The sequence below is a fragment of the Lagenorhynchus albirostris genome, chromosome 2, assembly GCF_949774975.1.
Source record: "Lagenorhynchus albirostris chromosome 2, mLagAlb1.1, whole genome shotgun sequence".
In the NCBI taxonomy this organism is placed as follows: domain Eukaryota; kingdom Metazoa; phylum Chordata; class Mammalia; order Artiodactyla; family Delphinidae; genus Lagenorhynchus; species Lagenorhynchus albirostris.
Window position 1 is genome coordinate 119,808,171 of NC_083096.1, and position 12,589 is coordinate 119,820,759.

The 12,589-nt window shown below is 41.1% G+C and overlaps 1 protein-coding gene across 9 annotated transcripts in view; it reads right to left on the reverse strand.

The window, feature by feature from the left end:
• The window catches only part of ST6GALNAC3 (ST6 N-acetylgalactosaminide alpha-2,6-sialyltransferase 3), a 655,315-nt gene that overhangs the window by 213,414 nt on the left and 429,312 nt on the right, over positions 1 to 12,589 (reverse strand). Inside the window, exon 4 of one of the 9 annotated variants that reach the window (XM_060139733.1) lies at positions 8,502 to 8,582. The exons of the other annotated variants lie outside the window; for them this stretch is intronic. Within the exon in view, the coding sequence (XP_059995716.1) occupies positions 8,561 to 8,582 (22 nt within the window). The 3' untranslated portion in view covers positions 8,502 to 8,560. Of the gene's footprint in view, positions 1 to 8,501; positions 8,583 to 12,589 lie in introns of those variants that run through there. 9 annotated transcript variants of the gene reach the window in all.

A 12,589-nucleotide genomic window follows, 5' to 3' on the forward strand; every position in this document is an offset into this window, starting at 1 on the left:
TATTGCTATCCAGAAGATTTATATTCTTAAGTAATCAAATTCATCAATTGCTTTTCTTACAGATTCTGTTGTGAAGTGCTGTTATATTTTAATGCCAGCTGGTTAATGTATCAGAACACAGAAAAGCAGTCAGAATCTCATTCTAGCCACTTACCAGGAAAGCAATTTTGGACAAGTCACATAAACTTCAGTAATTTTCTACCTCTACAGAGAGGAAACTTTATCATCTGTCTCCCTCTGTTTTTCTCTGCTGTCCTGAGAACTGAATGAGGCAAAGTTTATCAAAGGCTCTCCACCCTACACAGTGTTCATGAATGGTACAGTAGTTTAGATCTGCAAATGAAGGAGGAAATGTGACAGATTTTCAGAAACTGAATTCCTCAAAAATAAACACTTGAAATAGGAAAAAGTAATTCACATTTGTGGAATCAACTATATAAATTTCAAGCAAGGCAAAGAGAGGATTTTATGAAAGCTTCTTTCTATTGTTGATCAAAGCGCCACCAAACCATCCCAGATACTGTAAGCTATCAGAGCATCTTAATGACCCTCACATTCAGAAAGTTTCTTCAAGTGTCTTCAGTCATGGAGACTGGTGGTTAGGAAAAACCTAACCAGTTACTCTTTTTTTTAAATTTATTTTTTAAAAATTAAATTTTTTATATAATTTTAAAGGTTACTTTCCATTTACAGTTATTACAAAATATTGGCTATCTTCCCCATTTTGTACAATATATCCTTGAGCCTATCTTACATCCAACAATTTGTGCCTCCCACTCTCCCACCTCTATATTGTAACACCCCCCACACACACTGGTAACCACCAGTCTGTTCTCTGTATCTGTGAGTTTGCTTCTTTTTTGTTATATTCACTAGTTTGTTCTACTTTTTAGATTCCACACATAAGTGATATCATACAGTATTTGTCTTTCTCTGTCTGACATTTCAATTAGCATAATGCCCTCCAAGTCCGTCCATGTTGCTGCAAATGGCATTATTCCATTCCTTTTTATGGCTGAGAGTATTCCATTGTGTGTGTGTGTGTGTGTGTGTACACACCACATCTTCTTTACCCATTCAACTGTTGATGGACACTTAAGACACTAACCCACTAACCACTTACTCTTCATATCATAGGGGTTCTAACCAATTGAGAACAGAAAGAACAAGCCATTTGGTGATTACAGTAGAGCATCAGCTTTATGGGTGATAAAAGGCATTGGAGAATGTGGAAGGACTTCTTACCACCTTCTCTTGGGACCTCACTGCTCTGACTTGGCCACCAGGTACAAGCAGAAATGCAGAGACCAAGAGGGCAGCGCCCTGGTTGGGCTGCCAGAAGCAGCTCTTGTGTGGCCTGTTTGCTGCATGGAGTCACAGGGGCAAAGCCCTCAGAGTGCGACAGACTGGTGCACAGGGCATGAGAGAGCTCAGCCAAAGGGTCTGTGTTGTCGTCTTGCCCTTGACCAGCCTGGTCAAAGACACTCAGGCTTTCTGCATTCTCCCCTTTCAGATAAGGCCCTCCCTTGGGGAGAGTGAGGACACTGAGAGAGAGGAAAGAAGGGTCATTTTTTAAAAATATTGCCCACGTTGAAGAGGTGCTGATAGGAACTCCCTTGTCTTCTACTGGAAACATGAAGGAGAGACAGAGATCAGTATTCATCCCCTAAGATTATGGGCTTTGATGTGGATGATCTTGGCTTTGAATCTACTGACCCTAGCTGGGTACCATTAGGCAAGTTACTTAAATTCTCTGACTCCTAGCTGCCTCCTCTCTAACCTGGGACATGAATGCCTACCTGCTGGGTAGGGGGAGAATTCAAGAGACAACACATATAAGGCTATTAGCAGAGTAACTGGAGCAGAATGTGAACTCAATAAATGTTAGTTTTCTTTCTGTATCACCTAAATCTTTTACAAGGATCAGGCTTAGTTTTGTTCCTTCACCTCAGTGAAGGCAAACAGTCACAGATTAACCTCCCATCCATGGTTTGGCTTCATGCTTTTGAGGCTAAACAATACCATTTCTTTTATCTTTTTCCACCTGGGCCCAAATGTTCCAGTCTTGGACATTACCATGGCCCTCTTCAGAACTCTCCTCTATTCTGCTTCATTTCTCTTAATTTATGGAGCAGTAGACTGGATGATGGCTCTGCTCCCAATAGGCTCAGGTTCAACAGACTTTCTTCCTCTGTCCCCCCTCCCCCTCAAAAGCTGCCCGCAGTTATACCTCATTCCCCTCTAGGAACTGGAGAGTCCCTTTCTTTGAATTTCTGTGCTGTCAATGACTCCTCATTTCCTGCCAACCCAATATTGTAGCTCCCCCTTCCTCACTCTTGAATCCTGAATTAGGGTTATTAATACTCCTGACTAGGTCCCCTGAAGAAAGCAGACCATCTGGCACCTTTGGTAAGGTTCCAAATTGTAATTGTTAAAAACGAATCCCCCCAAATAAATTAAAACTAAAGAACTAGTACCAAACTTTTCCGTTTCTTCAGGCATGTGAAGAAGGCAGATGGCAGAAGGGCCCCAGCACTGGAGAAAGCTCCCACCTGAGGCCACAGAGCAGTCAGCTTTCAAGGGCAGTGACTTCAGGATGCGGACATATGGAGAGGTCATTTGTTTCTCATTTACCCAACAGATAAGAATATGGAAATAGTCTCAGTCCATTTGTTTGATGGGCCTCCTAAGTCAGTAATAAACAAATCGATACAATTAGTTTTGGCTCATCATCATTAAGGAACCTTCACTGTTGGGACACAATTTAATTATACCTCTTGCTTCACAGGAAAGGAAAGCTCTCGAGGCAGGTGGTTTCTCTTGGGGTTGTAGCAATGTGGTCGGGAGTGGAGTGGCTCAGTGGCAGTGTCTTTGTGACTCCTTGAGAGTGGTGTGCCTGTGTAAGGCACAGCTGGGGTCTGCCCAGGGTTGTTCTAAGTGCTCCTGCTACAAGTTCTTGGGAATTCATCTGAGCAAATCTGCATTCTGTGTGAAGCTCAGGTATAACAATGCTAACAAATTGAAACAATGCATAAAGATTAAAATAAGGATGTCTAATCCAGAAATGAAATCAAACCAGAAGCCAGAATGCCTGGTGTGGGTTCTCCATGTCCCTCTGCGATAGTGACAGCATTACAGAGCTGCGTTCTGCTTCAGCTTTTCCAGCTAAGTCTCTGGCACATTGTGACTAACAAGCAGCTAATACTCTGTAAGTGAGACCTGTGGACTCAGTGTTGCTGGTACAAAGCGCTCTTTGGACCACAGTTGATGCTCCATGGGCTTAAAGATTTGAATAGCACCTGTCTACGTCCCAGACGGATGGTTGCATATGGACAGAGGAACCGTTTCACATCCTTCCACTTCCTCCTCTCACTTCCAAGTAGAACTCATTCTTAAACCTAAAGGGAGGACTGTCCAATTAGAAGAGTTGAAATTTTGATTTGGAAGTGATCTTAGACATACCAGTGTGGCCAACATCCAAAGTTTCAAAATAGGAAACTAAGGCACAGAGTAGTTAACTTATTTGCCTAGGTTACCCAGCTTGATGTGAAGAGTTTGGTACCTGAATCTAAAGCTCAATTGGAGGGCTCCCTCTGCTACATCTTAACAGCAAGTCCCTATTTCCAAAATTCCCTGCAAAGGAAGACTCTCAAATAACAAAACTTGTTGAAAGTTTAACTTACTATCTCAACTTGTAGTACTTTCCCACTGGGTTCCACAGAGATCATCAATGGAGAAAAATCATTTGTCAAAGATTATGTGGCTTCTAAGCCAGTAATCAATTAAATATATATGTTTGGAGTTGATTTTATTTCTCTTTCCTTTTCAAAGTCCAGTGAGATACATGTTGATTTAAAAATCCATATTTAAACACATGGAAGGGTTCTACAACTAGATATTACAACTCGGATGTGAGTTACTAGGCTAGCCTCCTGACCTTTATCAGACTGTGACGAAAGTGAGAAATAACTTTTTTTCTTAAGCTAGCATAATACAAGGGTTGATTGTTATAGGACATAGCATTAGTTACCCTGACAAATACATGAAATTTTTCACACCATTGGCAGCCATAGCATACATTCCAGCCAGAGCAAGAAATTCCCCCCTTAAGCACCTAATTCATATGCAACAAGATTATGACAAGGATATGTAATTTTTATCACTCTTCTCTAATAATAGTAAAATTCAATCTTTCTATTATTCTCTCCATTTTCTAATACCAGTAAAAATGTGTATTAAGTAAGTACCTAGCACACGCACACAGTGTGCACTCTGTGAAGGTTAATCTTAAATGTCAACTTGACTGGGTCACAGGGTGCCCAAACATTTGGTTGAACATGAATCGATAGACTGGGTAAAGCAGATTGCCCACTCTAATGTGGGTGGGCCCCACCCTATCAGTAGAAGGCTGGGATAGAAATAAAAGACTGATCTTCCCCTGAGTAAGAAGAAACTTTCCCTGCCTGACTGCTTTGAGCTGGGACATTGGTTTTTTTCCTTCCTGTGGACTCAACATTGGCTCTTCTTGGGCCTTGGGCCTGTAGGCCCTTGGACTAGACTACATCACTAGCTCCCCTGGGTCTCCAGTTTCCAACTGCAGATCTTGGAACTTAGCCTCCATGCCAGGAGAGCCAATGCCTTAAAATAAATCATATATGTATATATTTATATATGTATGTATCTATTCTATCCTTTTGGTTCTGTTTCTCTGAAGAACTGTAATACACACCCAATGAGTGTTTGTAAATGAACGAATGGATTAGAAAACTTAATTCAAGAGACTTGATAATACCAAAATTTCTTCCAAGAAAAAATGCAAATTTACTTAAAAACAGGATTCTCCATTAGAATGTCAGAAATGAGATTTCTAGATATTTAAGGTGGTATAGATTCTAGAAAGCATAAGATGTGGTTAAGATATCATTTAGGTCTCAAAATGGATAGGAAATGTATTAGGAAAATGGAACAAGAAACACGTTCAGAAATCCTACTACCAAGATTGAGTCAAGGTTGTGATAAACACCAAGACATTTTCACAGATATTCTACTATTTGAAAAATGTCATAAAGTTGCAGAGATTTACAGAGATATGAGCATAGACCCTACTAAGAGCCTGAGCAGAGATGAGAAAGGAGCTCTGATGAGAAAGGGGAACTAATCTGGAGGTGTGCGACATATACATGAAACTGCTCATATCCTCTGAGGAAATGGCCCTGCACGTATGTAACATTTTCAGATTGTGGAGATTCTTGATAAGTTTGTTGATATCAATTTGAAAAAGTTCTGAATGACCAAATTCAATACCTCTTCTTCTTTAAAGCACATGTTAAAAGGACAATGTGGACCAAATAAATAAATCAATACATATTAAACATGTTTTGAGATCAGAATAAACTGTATAATAAAAAGACAGAAGTCATACCAATGTCTGCACTGTCTTTTACTCTGAAGAGCTGAAAACACACCTATATATGTTACCTCATTTAAAGCAGGAAGACAGGCATTCCTTTCAGACAGTCCAAGAAGGCCTACATTTTAGAAAACTAGAAGCTGTCAAACTAACAGGGCACATTTGAGAAATAATCAAAGTCAGTAATCAGTACATTGAGATCTTAACATAAAATCAGGAGCAAAGGATACACTTGAGCAGAGACACCAGAGCTGAAGAGATGACAGGGGTAGTTTTCGTGTCTTTCTTTCAAACCAAGATCACCTTTATACTTCTGGTATCCCCTAAATTCCCTTGTCGTACAAGTCCCACTCCAAATGCTATTTTTTAGTTTTAGTCCCCTCATCAGTTTTTCTAGGTTTCTCTAGGTGTGCCCTGAGGCCACGTCTTTTGGACTTTGCCAACTCTACACGGCAGCATCTACCTCTCCAGCCACTTGAAATACTTCCAGCACAAATTGTTTATTCTTTACTTCCAAAGACAGCATTCAGTTCTTTGTTTTGTTTTGTTTTGTTTTGTTTTTCGGCATGCGGGCCTCTCGCTGTTGTGTCCTCTCCCGTTGCAGAGCACAGGCTCCGGACGGGCAGGCTCAGCGGCCATGGCTCACGGGCCCAGCCACTCCATGGCACGTGGGATCCTCCGAGACCGGGGCACGAACCCGTGTCCCCTGCATCGGCAGGCGGACTCTCAACCACTGCGCCACCAGGGAAGCCCCAGTATTCAGTTTTGAAAGGTTACTGAATGGTATAAGCAATTGTAAAAAAAAAAAAAAAAAAAAAAAAAGAATCTAGGGCTTCCCTGGTGGCGCAGTGGTTGAGAGTCCGCCTGCCGATGCAGGGGACACGGGTTCGTGCCCCGGTCCGGGAAGATCCCACATGCCGCGGAGCGGTTGGTCCCGTGAGCCATGGCCGCTGAGCCTGCCCGTCCGGAGCCTGTGCTCTGCAACGGGAGAGGAAAAAGAATCTAAAATTGAACTTAACAGGGAGTAAAATGATTTATAAATGTAGGTCTAGGGGTACTTTAAAAATAAGTCAACAAACGTAAGAAGATGTCAACTCTCTGTTCTGTATCCCTCACTCATCCCTTTGCAGGTCCAACCCTTGGAGTGAAGAAAGGGTGTAGGGTTAGAGGCAATTCAGACAATCCCAGGGCCCCAGGAGATGACCTCTCCTTGCAGGAGAATCAGCTAGTTGATAGAACAGGTGATGAAACATGGCTTATGAATGACATTACCCTGCAACAGATCTGCAGTATCCCAAACTTCCAAACCCATGTGCTTATTAGTCTTACGTATTTATTTAACCTCCACGTTTCCCCTTTATTCATTCTCTTATTTTGAGTCCATCTAGATTCCTGCTCAGTACTTCCCTCAGGGTGGCTTATACTGTATGCTAAGTAGTCCTATACCATAGCCTACTTCCATGCTCAAGTTAGCTTTGCATAACTACTTCCGTGTGTTACCACGGTGTTATAACATGAAGGGTAGCTTGGTTTCCTAAGACATTTTATATGGCATGGGTGGGGTTCAGTGTTGGTGCTAAGCTACTGCTGATCAGTTTTCTTTCAAACCACATGAAGTTTTTATCATCAAATAACCAGATACCTAATTTGCAATAATAGATAATGTTTTTTCTTCTTAATTTTTACTAAGCTCATATTTTTTGGTCTGCTTTTTTGTTTCTTTTTTGATGTAAGCCTATTTTTCTCACTCAAGCCTACTTATTCTAAAGCATCATTAAATCTACTACTTTATTTTACTTCTCATTAATTGTGTGTTTTATTTATCCAGTGTAAGGCTCTCTTGGTAATTTTGTTGGCCTAAAGAACATCAATAAAATTATTCCTGTTCATTAACTCACTGGGCCTCCAGTCCATTCTTAGAAGGGCAACAGGTTAACTCATTGTCAGGGAAAGAGCAAAGATCATGGAGTGAGAAAGCCTAACTAGCCACCGTGTAGGTTACTAACTTCTGTGAACCTTAGTTTACTCATCTGTCAAACAGGAATAATAATATATGCTGCAAACGCCATGGGATAGTGTACATTAAATTGTATATTCATATTAGGATGTTAAATTGGAAGTTCTGGCTGAACACTCTGCTTTCATACATAATAGATGTCAAAGTGATTTATCAGACAGACCAGTCTGCAGGATTTGAAAAGGAGACAACTAAAACCAATTACATGATCTTAAGCAGGTCAACTACACAGAATATAAGAGGCTTAAGACAGGAAAGAATGAGTGGGAACTTCAGCATGAGCTATGCTGTGAGGTCCCTTCCCCAAAGGGGTGTTTATCCCTTCACAGCCAATCAAGTGAAAGGGACTTTCACAGGACCTCTTGGAAATTTGGTATCTGTCCTCTGCCGCAGAGGAGATGTAGTGGAACTGGCGTCTAACATTCAGTGGCAATAATGAGTTGAAAAGTGTCTCCCAGAGTTTCTTGGGACAAAAGTTGTGTGAGTGTGTGCCTTAGATTAAACATAGGCCATGTAAGCAAGGGAACCAGAATGAGGTTGTGTTAGCTCCATTCCGTCCCTGAGATGGGAAAACTCATCAAACAGAAGCTGGGGGTGGGCCTCTTATCCACCCCCCTCCAATTCCTTGGGACTATGGAAGGAGTAAGGAAGTAATCAGAGGAAAATGAATCATCGCCTATATCAAGAGAACAGCGCAGTTGGGAAATTCCCGGCACTGAGGGTAGAAGGGGGATTCCAAAGAAGCCAGGAAAGTGTTCAATGAGAAAAAGTGTTTTAATATAGGCCAGGTGCAGAGAGCATGAGGCCAGCCTACAGCAGAACTGGCCATGCAAGAGCTTGCCTCTCCTCCTCACCTCTTGCTCCAATTCCAAATGGTCTATAAATAGCAGCTAGCTAGTGCAGAGAGAAGGAAGAGAGGAAAAAGGAACCAAATGCATCCCATTTCCAGGCTGTGGGCCCACTGGGAAGAGAAAGAATAGCTATAATTTTGAATGAAATTAGGTTTGACTGTTACATGGGACTGGACATCTCAAGTACCAAATTGTGACAGTATTTTGTTGCTTAAAGTGACCAGAATATTTTTATTTCTTAAAAGGTATCAGAAAACCCATGGGTATATCCAAGTTGAGGTTTCATCTGGCAGCAGAGGAAAAACTGAAAATAAAGAGAGAGGTGACAAAATAATTTTATTATTACATTCCAAGTTGTTAGCTTTCAACGTAGTTGAGATACACACACACACACACACACACACACACAATATATATATATATATATATATATATAAAAAACAGTATAAAAATGTTATATAAAATATTATGCTAAAAATTGAAGTGTCTAGAGACTGCAATGTAAAATAGATGGGAATTTCCAAGGTCAACCCATTATGTGAAGATTTTCAAAAAACTGTTCCTGGATCCTAGAACTTAATCCCCACTTTGAGAATCCAAGAGGGTCTAGAGTCTGGTGCAAGGAAGGGAAAGAATGAAGGGATTTCATCAGAAGGCTCTTGCTTTCCTAAATCTCCACCTCCCCACTTCTACCCCAAGTTGATGAGGGGAAAAGCAGAAGATCACAGGGACATCTATGGGCTGTGTTTCCTGGTCAGGAGCTAGAAAAGACTGATGCCTCACTAACCACTGATTAACCGGCCTCCCCTCCCAGAGTCACTCTGGGGAGGGATATGAATGTTTCCCATGGAGCAGAGGTGGGTCATATAGGAGAGAGAGCAAGTGTAGGATTTTCTTGCATCATTCCTAGATGATGTCTGCCTAGAAGGCTCACACCCAGCATATATACCCTCTAGCTCCTAAGAGCTGAGAAAAGAGCCACAGGAAACCATCTAGACTAGAATATGCTTAGGAACATGCTTAGGATGACGGTCCTCAGAAGAAGGGGCCCAGCGGGGAACCTCTGAAGGAGCCATGAAACCTTCCTCAACCAGGCAGATCAACTTGAACCATCTGTCAGGCTCAGAGAACTAACAGCCAAGTAAGAGCTATTCAAGTAAGGATAGTGTGGTACCATCCCCTTTAACCTTCCTCCCACCTCTTGTTCAACCCTGAGCTGAGGTGACCTTAAACAGCAGCTATAAGATGAGAAAAGAGATGAGCAAAGGAGAGTAGAGAAAGGACCTCAGCCCATGGTCCCCTCTCAGACTGCAGAGCTCCATCTGGGAAAGGGGAGAAGATTGAATGCTAACTCAGGTTCAGAGTTTTGATTATTCCTTAGAACTGGAAATCACAATTACTGAATTGAGACCGTATTTGTGACTTCAAGGCATTTTAGGACCATTTTATCCTTGAGTGAGCAGAGGAATTATGGAGCCTACTAGAATTTTCATCCAGGAGCAGGGAAAGAGAATCCCTCTCCAAAAAAACAAATGTAAAGGGACGGTAGAAAACAAAAGTTGCACTTTGATTGCATAGTAGTTGACAGTATACCCCAATGCTAGAACAGCCCTGGCACATAGTACGTATTCAATAAATATTGCAGTTACATATATATGTGTGAACACACACATACACCTGCAACTCTGGAAACTATAAAGCTTCCTACAGTAATACCTCTAAATAAGTACATTATTATAACAGTTATTAATGGTGGTAGTACCCAATTCCCTGCGATCTTGATAAATAAGATTTGCAGTGGAAAGCATTCATCCATTCATTCACTAATTGAGATGACAAATGTTGACTAAACAACTTCTTTATTCCAGGTACCATGATGGGCAGTGAAATATAATGATGATGCAGCTCCTGTCTTTACAGATCTCACTGTTCAAAGGGGGAAGACAGATAAGCAAACAAACAGTTCGTTCCAGAAATATTGAAATTTTGACCGGGGAGGAAGAGAAAGGAGAAGAAAGATGATCACAAAAAGTCCATGAGTGGTATTTGCCCTGGGCTTGCTGAGTTCTGAACAGCCAGCAGCCAGCATAAAGGACAGCATGGGCTGGGGAAATAATGGTACCAGCAAAGAACAAGAAGCATTTTGCTCTCTTTACAAATTCGTGCAGCATGGTTCTGGAAGTGGAAGCCAGGTTGTTACACAATCATGGACAAATGACAGATGTTAGAATGAGCTAGAATGGATGGCTGGGGAAGTAATGGGGGTTGAAGGCCAGAATGCCTGGAAATTGTCTTACGTTGTTTTGCATTCATTCATGTAGTCTTTCATTCAATAAATATTTATTAAGTGTTGGTTCTGAGCCAGCCTGTATGCTCTGGGATGTGGGTGCTGGAGAACTGTCCATTGGAAGCCCACCCTGATCTTCCTGTTCCTGTTCCTTCCTGATACCTCTTCTTGCCAGGGCTTCTTGTTCCACTCCTTTCTTAGAGAAGACAGTACATAGTCAAGCAATTAAGAACAGGGGCTTGGAATAAACCCTATCTGAATTTTGTCTAGGTGCCTCCAGTCAAGTCATTTAATTTCACTGAACCTCAGTTTCCTCATGAGTTAAAAATGCTACAGTAAACGTAACTCCTTGGAGAGTTGTTGGGTGGATTAAATGAAACAATGCACGTGAAGGCATTGGCACACTTCCTTCCACACAGGAAGCCCTAGATAAAGGTTAGTTATTTACCATGATCGTTCTCTTTGTTTCTTTTCTGCTCTGCTCCCTGGGAAACTGGGCACTTTATTCTACTCACTACAAATGCTGTGGTGTTTAAAATATTCCTACTTTGTGAAGCATTTAATATTGGTATGTGGGATCTTTTCTCTTTTTTCCTCTTAATCAGTGTTACTGTTAACAACTCAGAAGCAACACAGTGATCATGACTCCAAAAGGATTGAAATCTCAGGGGCTCATAACCTTTCAGAAAATGAAAGCTCTCTTGGGCTGAAATTCCAAATGCTGGCTCTTATTGCAAAGGTGAGGGTGTGTGTGTGTGTGTGTGTGTGTGTGTGTGTGTGTGTGTGTGTGTGTGTGTGTGTGTGTGTGTGTGTGTGTGTGTGTGTGTGTGTGTGTGTGTGTGTGTGTGTGTGTGTGTGTGTATGTGAAGAAAATTTGATAAAATTCTCTTTGACAAATTTCTGAGTCATTGGAGCATGAAGAAAGGTGTTTCTCATCCCTTGAAAGAAATTCTGGGTGCTTTTTTCAGTGCATTAATATCTCAATAAGCAGCTTGATTTTAAAATGTCAAATCTGCCGCAGAACTTGGTTCTTGGGAAGGAAAAATGCCTTTGATTTGTTTGAAGAAATTTGATTTGGAAATAGCCAAGTGGTTAGTTGTCGAGACTAAGGCTTTGAAGTCAGAGTATGGATTTCTATTACAGGCCTTTGCAAAGCCCGACATTTGCATGTAAAATATTTCTAGAACTTTTGCATATGCTTAGATATTAAAATAAGCATGCTTAATGCATTTATAAGATCCCATCTGTCACATATACAGTGCACTTTAAAATGTTACCCAGTGAGGAAATATCGTCTTGTTGTTTAACCTTAATCAAATAGGAGAATGAACAGACAGTGCTGATGAACTATGATTGCTGAAGTCCTAAATGCACAGTTGTATATAATTCTGTACATTGTGCATTGGGAACCTGTTAAATAATAGCTCTTATGAGATCTCCATTTGCAAGAGACGCAAGAATGTGGAGCTGAACCAAAGAGAGTCAAGAATCACTCAAGGATAAAAACAGAAGTCTAAAAGGGACCTTGCAAGGTTGAAACATCCAGTCCCTATCTGAAGTTACAGACTTGTGGGATGTTAGGACTGAGGAGACCCAAGGGAGATCACCTACTCTGAACCATCCATTTGCCAAAGTCAGAGTTTGTTAAAATCTTATCTGTGTTTTGCTTTCAGATTTTCAGAAGAGAAAATTCTACAACTTCCTCAAGCAACAAATTCTTGTGCTTAATCATCAGGAAGCTTCAACTACCTTAATTTCCTCCAATTAGGCCTATTTTCTTGATGTGTGTGGATTTAAAATAACAATACACCATACATCTCTGTTAGCGACTAATGGTAGAACATGACACTCTGACAAACTGTTAGAAACTGGATATAGTTAATTCAGAGAGGAGAAAACTCACCAGTGGGGACCCAACCAGAGTTTTTCAATAGATTCACATTTACCCTATAATGATGAAGGATCCGAATGGTTAAAAGGGAGGGTTTGGAGTAGATGATCTAAGTTCGAGCTCTGTCCCTTAC